Source organism: Globicephala melas, chromosome 4 (assembly GCF_963455315.2).
Source record: "Globicephala melas chromosome 4, mGloMel1.2, whole genome shotgun sequence".
Lineage (NCBI taxonomy): Eukaryota > Metazoa > Chordata > Mammalia > Artiodactyla > Delphinidae > Globicephala > Globicephala melas.
The window spans coordinates 40,542,093-40,554,555 of record NC_083317.1 but is presented as its reverse complement, the minus strand read 5'-3'; the positions used below and the strand labels follow the sequence as shown (position 1 = coordinate 40,554,555).

The 12,463-nt window shown below is 36.3% G+C and overlaps 1 protein-coding gene across 1 annotated transcript; it reads right to left on the bottom strand.

The window, feature by feature from the left end:
• Positions 1-846: 846 nt before the first annotated feature.
• On the bottom strand, positions 847-11,804 carry C4H3orf38 (chromosome 4 C3orf38 homolog). Its single transcript, XM_030860976.2, has 3 exons — positions 11,337-11,804; positions 8,222-8,460; positions 847-6,741 (listed from the first exon to the last, which is right to left on the bottom strand). The coding sequence occupies exons 1-3, from the start codon at positions 11,461-11,463 to the stop codon at positions 6,169-6,171; spliced, it is 939 nt and encodes a 312-aa protein (XP_030716836.1). The 5' UTR covers positions 11,464-11,804; the 3' UTR covers positions 847-6,168.
• Between the last annotated feature and the right edge of the window lie 659 nt (positions 11,805-12,463).

Below are 12,463 nucleotides of genomic sequence, written 5' to 3'. Positions count from 1 at the left end.
TTATAATTATCCAGAATATATAAAATTACCTAAGTTCATTTATGAGAGAAATCAATGTGCTTTAAAAAGGATGTGAAAACTTTGGCGACATGCAAATATTTGATAGGCTGTGTGCTGTTGACCACAAATATTTGATAGGTTGTGTGCTATTGACCAGTGGTAAATGGATTGCAGTCCAAAAAAAATTTTGGATGTTTATCATTGTCCTTCCTTATATGGTTCAGTTGATGTTTTGAAGACATCACACTCACAGAATCTCCTGCACAGAATATACAGATTTTTAACTCTTCATTCACACTGAAGTTCCTTCCACTATTTACATTATGGAATTTTTATGAATGGTGGTATTTGTACTATTTTATCATTTTTCAGTAAGTCGTTTATGTGAATTGGGAATAAAGGAGTATCAATTGTAAAATGCAAGTTTAATAAACATGAAAATTAATAGGAAAGTACATTAGTGAAGATGAACACCTTGTTGACTTCATGTTGGCTAGAGTAAATTGACCAACACAGTCCTTGTTGTATACATATGTACCTAATGAATGTACATTATGAACAGAACACCGTTTTAAAAAGTGAGACTTTATGAAAATCATCTTACATTTAAAATTTGCAAAATATGTGAATTATGTGCAAAAAATACATGTAAAAAAAAATGTTTCAGTACATTTTTTTCCTTCTGAACTGTGAAACTGTTTACTAGGGTCTCCATTCTTTTAGCAGCATTGCTCTGATCTGAAGGTTAGGATTTTACCTACAATTTAGATTAAGCACCAAAAGATGACAATAGTTAAAGTAGTAAGAGAGAGATCTCAATGAGAGATCACAGAGAAGCACTTTCTAATAAAATAAATTCTTTATTAAACAGTAAAATTACTTTATACAAGTTAAAGTGAGGAAAAACATAAACTAGAAGAAACAATAAGCTACTTTATGTACCGACTGTCTTCTGTTAAAATACCTGGTACATAGTAAGTGCCCAATAAATGTTTACCAAATTCAAAGAACATTTAAGAGAAAACACTGATATGTTATTTAAAATCAACTTGTTTCCTCAGTCTAAAACTCTTGCTCTAGTATAAGGCTGCTCTTAGAATTAAAATAATGGCTTATTCTACATTTCTCTTAATTTCTAGGAGTCTACTGGTCAATGATTTTGATTGTTCTATTACTAGTTCCAGCATTAAAGGACCTGACATGCTAAAATTTTCTATCGTTATCTAGTTTCTGCATTCTAAACTCATTTTATCATAAAGCTGTACTTCTCTAATCAATGCAGTCAGTACAGCAAAACCTCCTATCTGCTCAACAAATGTTTTTCCATTATACTTCCTAGAATAACTTTCAGTGATTTTTTTTTTTTTTTTGCGGTACGCGGGCCTCTCACTGTTGTGGCCTCTCCCGTTGCGGAGCATAGACTCCGGACGTGCAGGCTCAGCGGCCATGGCTCACGGGTCCAGCCGCTCCGCGGCATGTGGGATCTTCCCGCACCGGGGCACGAACCCGTGTCCCCTGTATCGGCAGGCGGACTCTCAACCACTGCGCCACCAGGGAAGCCCCACTTTCAGTGATCTTAAGAGCAGTATCCATCCAGGGCCATGCTTCCTACAGAAAAATCCTACCCCAAATCTGCCACTTGTCTCCAATGTCACTCTTAAATATTTGCCAACTCCTACTACTCAATCTCTTGGAGTCATCTATATTTGATTATTTTATTAACATCTTTATTTTTACTAGGGATTGCTGTCAGTCTATAATTTGGCCTTCTGTCAACCACTTTACACTCTTCTTGACTAAAACATGGACATATATTTTAACCATATGCAACAAAGCAAAAAAGTTGTACAGAACATCAATTTTTCAAACAACTTAAGCATTTCTAGTGATTAGAAAGTAGGACAGTATTTTAAAGGCTTCATACTTTTCCCTTTTCTATTCTAGATATGATCTGTAATTTTTTAATCTTTTTATTTCCTCTGTAAATAGAAACATACTATACACATATCCTTAAAAATGATTGAAAAACACATTTTTCATTCTTTGTTTTTTCAATGAGCATGATTTATGAGGAAGCAAAATAATAAAAGAATTTCCTTAATAATGAACTACAAATTCATTTGAAAGTAATATTCTTAAGTTGCTGAGAAGGTATACAATCACAAAATCGTGTAACCTGTAACAAAATTGTTCCAGATCTTAGAAATCATCTAACTGGTTCATTTTTACATGTGAGGAAATGAGGAATCGAGTTTAAATTCTTTCAAAATAAGGGAGTAGCAAAAGTCAGACTGAAAATAAAGTGCAAGAAAAAATAGGCTTTTATAACTCACAGTAAACATCATACTCAATTTTAATATTACTTTACTGAAAGACTACAGGAAAGGTTCAAACTAGAAAAAGTAAAGCTGAAAGGATTTAGTGCACTCTGACACAGTTCTGAAATTACTTTCCTTCCAACTCTAGCAAAGGGCCTAATGTAGCTCTCACTTTAAGATATCTAAACCCAGAGACTGAGATTTGAATTCAACATGAGAAGTTGAGGTAAATCAACTTATTGATGTATTATTTTATCTTATATTTGATTCAGTGACTTACAGATTGTAGATGCTCAATAAATATATGCATATAAACTTGAAGAGAACCCAGATCCATAAGTCTTATTTCCCAGCATTACAGCTGGGCTGTGTACCTTCAAACTGGCTATATACAAAGGTTATAAATAGGGTTGGGGAGGAGAGGGGGAGGGAGCTGATCACAAATATAGACCCTTCAGAAGAAATGTTCATATTTTTAAAATCTTTCATTAGAATTAGCAATATGCAAACATTACCAAATAGACATCTCCTTAGGATAAAGTTTTGTAAAGATCTTAAGAACATTAATGTTTTTTTCACATTTTTATCACTTTCTCCAAAGCATGTTCATTGAACTTGTCTTGTCCAAATAAAATGAATTCTGCATTCATGTTTCACTTGACAGTACTGCAGTAGGTTTTGCCTTAATAGCTAACATCTATTGAAAAACAAAATACAAACAACTATCATAAACTGACAGACTTTCTAGAGATTATTCTTTCGTTCGTAAAATTTAGTCCTCTAGCTTAAGGACTCTGGCAAGGGCACAAAAGTTTCTAAAAATAATTTTAATTTTTAACACAGTAGAGTAGTAGTCTGGGGGAAATAAAATTATTACGGCAGGATTTGAATATGGAGCAGAAGGATCCCTGTTAGGACTCACAGATGTGCTTCAGGGAAGTCCAAGAACTCAATGAAATATGCAAAAATTGTAATACTATATGCAAACATATTTTTTCTAGAAAGAATATAGCTCTCTTTTTCAAAAGGTCAATGACTATCCCCTGCAACCCAAAAAAACAGTGAAAAGGGCATCTAAATTTGTGAAAATAGATGGTGAGAAAAACATCAAGGTATGGTTCACTCATTTTTATGAACTTTTAAGCCACAAGAGCCATTTTGTTAAAACACAATGTTTCTGATTATCTCATTTAGTTAAACCATTATTCTTTAAATCCTTTTCTGGGGTGCTATTACAATTTCTTACTGGGACTAAGTAGCCTTCCTTTAGCATAAAAATGTTGCCTTTCTGAAAACTCAAGAATGTTTTCCTGTTTGCCATTTTCAAGTTGATTTAATAAATTAGATACGGCTTTTTTTCTATTATTTGGTATTTTAGTAAGACACATGAAATACGTTTTTTGGTATTCTGGATATTAGTAAAACATCCCAATACAACTATTACTTTTAAGTTTTTAACAAAAAAGGATATTGATGTATACTGTTGGCTATAGCAAATCAGCCTCCAGTAAATAAAGATCGGGTGTCCCCTGGTTTGACCACCCAATTACTATGAATTATGTGTGGAGTTAGTTGTATTCTTTACTACTTTACTCCACAAACTTCACAAATACCAGCTGAGTATAATGAAGTACTAGACAAAGCTATAGTCTCTACTATTCCCTAACATAAACAGAGTAGTGAGTGGTAGTAAAAGTAGCGTTCAATCTGCACTGTGCTTTTGGACCTTCTCAAAGGCCTGACCAAGCTTTAAGCTTCATGAGCAAATTTCAGTTCTTCTAGGTCTTCTTTCTCTGAACAGGAAGTATACACTTCCCTTATAATGGTTTCTAGGTATCTTAGGGCCCTCCAGTATATCCTACTCTGACCTTGGGCTTTTGAAAGTCAGTAAATTTTAATGGAAAGTTAAAATTATCCTAAATCTTAGTTTGGGGTCTAAAAGTTTGTGTATTCACGTATTAAAGTCAAACATGATATAACCCCAAAACCACCACTAATGACTAGAGCCAAAGACAAAATCTACATGCAAAAAAGTCTTTTATACAGTATATAAGCTTCTTTTGCTCATTCATTCACCCATTCACTTAGACATTAGGTCCTACTGTGTGCCCAGCGGTGGGGATTCAAAGGAAATAAAATATAGCTCTAATTCTCATTTGGTCTATCGGAAAGATTTCACATTTTTAAGCGTGATTAAAAGAACATGCAGATTACAGCCTTCCTTGAGCATTACACATTCAAAAATTCAGTACTGAACATATCTACAGGTAATTTCTGCCCATCCTGAGCATCTTTGGTATTATTTCTTGATAATAATACTTGACATCAATAGCACAAAGAAAACAGATGGGAATAATTTCAAATTTTATCCTTTACTTTGTATATTTATCGATAACATGCTATAATGATACTTCAAACTTAAAGAAAAAGATAACAGGTTTAAATCGAAACAAAAAACTATTCTTACAGCAGAAAAAGGGATTTCCCTTCTTTATTAAGTTCTTATTTTAGGACATACCAATTTGTACTCCTCGTAAGAGGCATAGGACTAAAAAAAAAAAAAGATTAATATTTTCCTCCTGCTTCCAAAATTTTATCAGTTACCCTAGATGGTCATGAGCAGAGTTAAAGTTAAAAAAATTAATATGAACAATACCTCATCACATTTCCCAGTTGAATTTTTTCCAAATGGGATTTTTGTAAATTAAAATTACTAATTAAATTCAGATTCAGCAAGTAGCTGCTGGGTGATGAGGAATTTAAACTTGAAACCAACTGTGTAACCTGGCAACTTAACCTGGTAACTCAAATCTAGTAAAACAAATTAAGAGGTTAAAAAAATCCTAATAATTTTAATTTATGATGTGGGAGTATATCTCAATATATGTTTTTTTTTTTTTTTTTGGTCACCTCTTCTAAAATCATTCAAGAGAAAACACAGTAACTCATTTAAATTAGGAACTGGGCAAACCTTTAAAAAAATTTTCAATAGTATGTTTCCTTTATATGCTATTACAATAAATGCTCTATAAAACTGTTAGCCGAAACTTTAGATAAAGAAAAAAGTCTGTTTTGAGAACAGCACTTACCATTGCCCAAAATTGTTCAGAAAGTGTTGCAGATTTTAAGATATTTAGCTTGGACAACAGCAGATAACTCTGAAAAATGTTCCTCAAATATTTTGAAAGGCAAATTAGATTTTTTTCTACCAGCTAAATTACTGGACTTTTTGTATAAGAATGTCATTCAAGTTTTCTAAAATGAGTTTACTCATTTTAGAAAGTGAGCTTACTCATTTACTGAGTTTACAGTAAACATCTCTAAAATTTGTATTTTTTAAGCAATACTGTCATGAGATGCATTTGTAAAATTACCCAGATTTAGACAAAAGTAAATGAGAAAATTAAAAGGGGAAGCCTTGAACACTATTAATTTTTTCCCGCATGACAAGTACAGATATTAGCAGAATATCCACCAAGTAAAATGAAAATATTAACTGGTTTCTAAGGCACACAGTTAGTTACATCTAAAGTGGGATTTATTTGATGAATTGCATGAAGCCTTCAGAACATTTGCTGCAACTCAAGTAGAAAGAGGCAAGTGTTCACATAACATGTTAGTCTGTAGTCAAGAAAGACATTTCAACTAAAATATGTCAATCCCCAAATCTGAAATCACTTAGACATTACTGATGTAGTATTTGGAAGAATTTCTGTATAGAAGATTTTTCAGACTGAAATATAGTACTCAGTGCTTCAAGGGCTAGGTAAAATTAGTTCTCTTTTGTTCAACAGTGCCTCATTTCCACTAGATAAAGTTTGGTCTCCAGTCTCACTATCCAATGCCTGCCTTACACTGAGTCATCCTTCACTGGACCACACAAAGTGTTTACATTATAAAAGGCTTCTAGATCACTTGGTTCAAGTGTAATAGCTGGTTTCATTAATGTTCCAGGAGCAAGGGAACTCTCTCCAATAATTCTCAGGTTGATAAATTTGATTTTCCAAGTATTCTCCACAAAAGGGCAGCGGATGAGTCCAAAAATTTGTTCAAAAATGCCCAAACAAGTGTTCTCTCGGTGGACAGTCCCAGCAACTCCAACCATAACTAGACCATGGGGAGAAGAAGCACATTTCAGTCCATGGGAATCTAGGTTGGGACTGAGAAAAAGATATTCTTCTTTCACTAGTGACAGCAGACGAAGGCTCACAATTTCTGCTCCATGGTAGTCTATCACATTTTGTTCAGATGTGTTGTAATAAAACCTAAGCTTGACATCATGCCAGAAGTGCTGTGGCCCCCATTCATCTTGAGGTGGTCCCAGAAGAGGATTCTGAGAATTAAGAAGTTCAAAGAACCAGTGACAGAATTCTTCACCTAATCGACGAAAATCAACGTTTTCAGCTTTTTTATCTTCTTTCTCCTGTTGATTAATAAAACCAACGTTAATTCTTGTATCTATTTACTATCTTGCCTGTTTCATAGCTAACTTTTAAGGTACTAATTATAGCAGAAAGGAAATGAACTACCTGTGAACTCACTGAACCCATCTTGCACAGTAAATTATTTCTCAAAAAGGGGAGGTCATTTTAGAATTTCTCAGCTTAAACTTCTGAAAATTCCTCTAAGAAATTAAGGTTCAAAGTCTCTTAAAATATCAGCATGAATTAAGAGCCAATAATAAGGATTTACATAAGCATTTTCTCTTGATTGTGGCAGTGATTTCACAGGTGTGTTATTTGTCAAAACTTTCAAACTGTATGCTGTAAATGAATACACTTCACTGTGATATATTTTATATGCAGCAAAGTTTATAATAAACACGTCTTTAAACAGACACTTCTAATATGATTGAAATTGCTTATTTTCTATGATTGGGATTATTTTATATTATTTCTTTCCAAAATGAATACTGCAAAAATACACCTGATAGGCTAGATTTTATTCAACAATGTATTCCAGAGCACAGTACCTCATCTAGGTGGTGAAAGATCTTGTATTTACCGGGCACATGCTATTACTGAATGTACTGGGCACTGTGTTTGGCACTTAAGTGCTATTTCCGTCTTTCTCCACAAGCTTTATGACACAGATATTATCGTTATGCCCGTTTTATAAACAAGGCTCACAAAGGTTCTTACTTGCTCATTTACAGCTAGTATACAGCAGACCCTAATACGAAGTCATATCTATATGAATTTGAAGTCAACATTCTTTTCAGTACATTAAGGAAGGCTTAGCAGTTCCTTTCCTAATGTGAAGGCAAACCTCTCTCACTGTAAAATACCATTAATTCAATGTGGGTATGTAGTTTAAAAACTGCAAGTTACCTAAAGGTTCAATCGATATTTAAATATTCACACAATATTTAAAATGTACAGTGAAGATAAAAAGAAATACGAACAGCCAATGTCAGCTGGAGGAAATTACTAAAACAGGATTTTTTTCCTAGCTAACAAATAAAAAAAATAAAAAAAATTTAAGTTTCTTTCATGAAATGTTTGCAATTTAATACCAAACAAAGTCTTCAAAATGAGAAAGGCTTACAACAGCATTCTTCTAAAGTGGAAAAAAGAAATTGGAGAACCAGAGGCTAAATTAAAATTAAATTGATCCTGTAGTCTATCCATTCTCTTTAAAAATCAATAGTCCCCATTTGATAAAGGGATACAAAACATTTTTTCTCACAAATCAATAGAATATTACATATACATTACTAAATATCAAAAACACTTTGTCTCAGGTGCTTTACTGCTCTTTCTTTAGGATGCAAAAAAAAGAAAGTAAAGCTAAAATTATAAAAAAAAACACAAAACATTAACCACATCATTCCAGATCTAGGATTATCTAAAGATTTTTACACAGAACTACAGTTCAGGATATGACTATAAAGTCTGTTTTACCTGTTCAAAGAGTCTAATGTCCTCTGTCTTAACTGGCTCTGGCGTTTCCTTCAATTTCAGTTGTGACTGCTTTTTCCAGTAATCCTTTGCATGCTGAATAAGATTGTGTTTTTCAGTAGCTGGAGGTATAATAACCCCCTGTGTTGCCAAGTACTTAAATATGATTTCTCGGTGGACTTTTTTACGCCTCAAAAGTTCTTCGACACTTTGACTGTACACTAATATTGCATGAATGGCATCTAAAAGAAAATTATGAAGATTAATAGAAAATCATGAGTCACTTGTAAATTTGTCCAGGGTCAGCAGAAACTCTATCGAATAATATTTATAAACTCTTGTCATGGCATTACTGCTTTTGTATAAGACGGTTATCATTTCTAAAAACCAGGAAGTGGGGGCTTCCCTGGTGGCGCAGTGGTTGAGAATCTGCCTGCCAATGCAGGGGACACGGGTTCGAGCCCTGGTCTGGGAAGATCCCACATGCCACGGAGCAACTGGGCCCGTGAGCCATTAACTACTGAGCCTGCGCGTCTGGAGCCTGTGCTCTGCAACAAGAGAGGCCGCGATAGTGAGAGGCCCACGCACCGTGATGAAGAGTGGCCCCTGCTCGCCACAACTAGAGAAGGCCCTCGCACAGAAATGAAGACCCAACACAGCCAAAAATAAATAAATATATTAAAAAAAAAAAAAAAGGAAGTAGGTTGTCAAGTTTTGGATTTTAAAAAAATTTCTTTAAACTATAAATTTCCCCACCTAAAATTCCTCCTTCCTTTCACTTCTCATACGAGATTGTGAATTTAAGCATTTTCTTTTAAAGAATGGTTGTATTTTAAGAAAAATTTGAATAAGAAAAAATTTTAATAAGGTCAATGGAACTAAATTCATTTACAATCCCTAAAATATAGGTAAAATTACAATACTTTTCAATCTCCTCACTCTACAGATAACAAAAGTCAGGGATACATGAAGTATCAACAATCATATTTCTAAGAAGTGGCAGAACCAAGACTCTTAATTTTAAAGAACTTCTATTAAACAACAGACTAAAGATTATTTTTACATATGTGAGGTATACAGAATGGTAATAAAACGAACTCCTATATACACACAACACAGCTTAAGACACAGGAATTACTGGTATCTTTGAGGCCTCATTTTACCTCTCCCTATTTAATGCTATTCCCTCTCTCTCCTCGCTCACCTCACATGTAGCTACTCTCCAAAATTTTATCATTCTCTCGATTTTCTTTCCTTTTTTCTTTTCTTTTTTTTTTTTTGGCCACTCTGCCGGGCTTGCGGGATCTTAGTTCCCTGACCAGGGATCAAACCAGGGCCCCCCAGTAGTGGAAGCTCAGAGTCCAAACCACTGGACCACCAGAGAATTCCCTCGATTTTCTTTAGAGTTGTACAGCATAACTATGTATCCCTACAAAATATAGTTTGGTATTTCTTTGAATGTTCTATAAATCTAATCCATCAATATATATAGTCTTCTATAATTAACTTTTAATGTTTCTGAGATTAATCTATGTGGCTAGACACAGCTGTAGTTAATTCATTTTCAGAGCTGTACCATAGGTAATTATAGACTATACCACAAGGTATCTATCCTTTCGTTTATAGACTTTTATTATGTGTATCCAATTACAAATACTATTACTTTGGACATTTCCACACTTGTCTCCCAGCCCAGAGGGGCAAGCAGCATGAGCATCACCTGGAGCTTGTTAGAAATGTGGAATTTCTGGGCCCACTCCAAAACTACTGAATCAGAATCTGCATTTTAACAAGATCACTGAGGGACACATAGGCACATTCAAGTTTGAGAAGCTCAGGTAAGTAACCTTCCATTTAAGGAGATAATATCGAATTTGTTTTCTTTCCAAAGTACTAGTTCTAATTTACACTCCCCCAGTAGTTATCAACGACATACTTCACAAGATCAACAACACTTGACGTTTTTACATTTAGTTTTTGCCAACTTGGTACATATGAAAGGCACCATGTAGTTTTGGTTTTCATTTCATTGCTTTCTAAAGATGTTGAGTATCTTTCAATATGCTTATTATTTTTTCCTCTCTGAGAAATGACTTCAAATCATTTAACATTTTTGTACTGGGTAGTTTCGTTTCTTGTTTGCTTTTGGATCCACCATCAATTAAATTCAGCAATTTTATCTATTACAATTTTAAATTCACATTCACCAAGACTGTTAGAAGGCGATTAGCATGTAAAATATATAAATGCCAAAGAACTACATTAAGTCTAAAATTATTTTCAGTCTAAATTCTTAGAAATTTATTCACTTAGTGTTCCTGGTTCACTTTCAAATGAATGACCTTAAATGGCAGAAATGTTAAAAGCAGAGAAAGACAGTTTTAAAAGGCAGACTCTTTTGTAGATACTTAAGTCATATGCTAATACAGGAGGCGGACATTTTCTCATTTTAAACTAAAATTCAGCAAATTTAAAATATAACTAGCCAGGTAATATACAAAATCATAAATGCTTAAGCTACTCATTACATTACAACCACACTGAATATTTATAATCCATGAAATCTACTCTACCAAAATGTTTATTTGGCTCTGAAAGTAATGTAGTCCTAGTACACAGAATCATCTCTGAAAAACTTTGGATCCAAAGAGACATGGATTGATCCTATCTGCTCTTTTATCACAGTAGTTATTTTACGCAGCACACTGATAAAAAGTGTTTATGATAGATATCCTCCCCCAAGCTTGAAGAAAATGAGCAGCGGCTGACACTCCTCAGCTGATCGAAACTGAAAATGGAAAACACCCTGACTCCCCGGAAATCTTCAAAAAACAAACAAACAAAATCACTATTCACGTACTCTGCATCTTCGAAACAAGCAGCATTTGCCCACAACGTATAATGAATAAAACCTGGAAGCAGCGCCATTTTCAGCGTGCATCTGAAGCAACAGAGCAGCTATAGGGGCCGAGATTCCCGAGGGTTCCGCACAAGCGCAATCCCGGACGGGCTGGGAAGGAGGCCTACCACGGCCTCCACTCACACGCTCCCGCCAGCTGGGGGCCGGGTGAGGTCTGGGGAGGGACGGCCGCCCTTGGGGAGAAGGGTCTACCTTTACCTTGGCGGTCCTCCGGCTGCACCTGGCGGATGGTGATGGTGTCGCATAGGGCCATGATCTCGTCGTTGTCCAACAGACCGAGCAGGCTACGACAGCCCTCCATCTCTGAGTAGCTGAGCCCCGACATCTCTACCCCCAGAAAGCAGGGAGAGGACGCCAATAACTTCGCCCCCTTAGGCCCACTGGGCCGGCGCCGTGGCAACAGGTACCGGAAATGCTCTTCCCGTTGTTCGCAGCCAAAAGGCCTCGGGTAGTCCAGAGCCGTGGGCGCGTAAGTGATCGTTAATGAGGGCACTAAGGGAACGCGGTGCTCCGACCGGTGGTTCCGGGCTCTCGGGGACTGAGTGGAGTCCCACGGGTCTCACTTTAGGGAAACTCCGCATTTACACCGGGAACATCGACCTTCCACAAGGGAAAACGAAACCTAAACTCCTCAGGAGTCCCTTCTCCAAAAGAACGCCTGGGAGGCTGCGCAGGGCAGGTGCGCGGAAAGCCGGCAGCGGCCCCAGCGCAAGACAAGCTCCCGTGATGCCGCGGGGCCGGCCAATGGAGGCGTCTCCTCCCCGCCTTTGGGCCGGGACCCCGGGAGCGCTCGAAAGTTCTCTGCGGCCACTTCTGCGTTGGGAGCACCTGTAGTTTGATATTCTTAAATTACGTAGTTCTGTGTTAAAACAATTTGCTTTTGTTTAACATTACACTTGGAAAAGTTAAGGGGAAAAAAATCACCTATCCTGCCACGCCTGCCCGCCTTGCAGCTGACTTAAATTCCCCAACAAGCTGCGGTCCGCTGTTGCTTCCCTTCTTATTCTCGCCGGCTTGGCTTTAGGCGAGGCAGTATCACGAATAGTTTAAGGTTGGGGTCTTTGAAAGCCAGATTACCAGGGTTTTATCCCGTCATTTACTAACTGTGACCGAGAGCAAGCTCTTTGGTCTTCCAGTTTTCTGTCTCGAAACGAATCTAGTAGAGATACCTACCTCATAGGGTTGTTGAAGCGCAGGGAGGGGGTGAAGAACTGTGCCTGGCGCCTAGAAAAAGCCCAGTATATATCAGCTATTGTTACCACTGTTGGTGTCAACATTCACGAGAGGGAAACTTCAGACTTCAACGCATTGTCACTGGCTTCTGT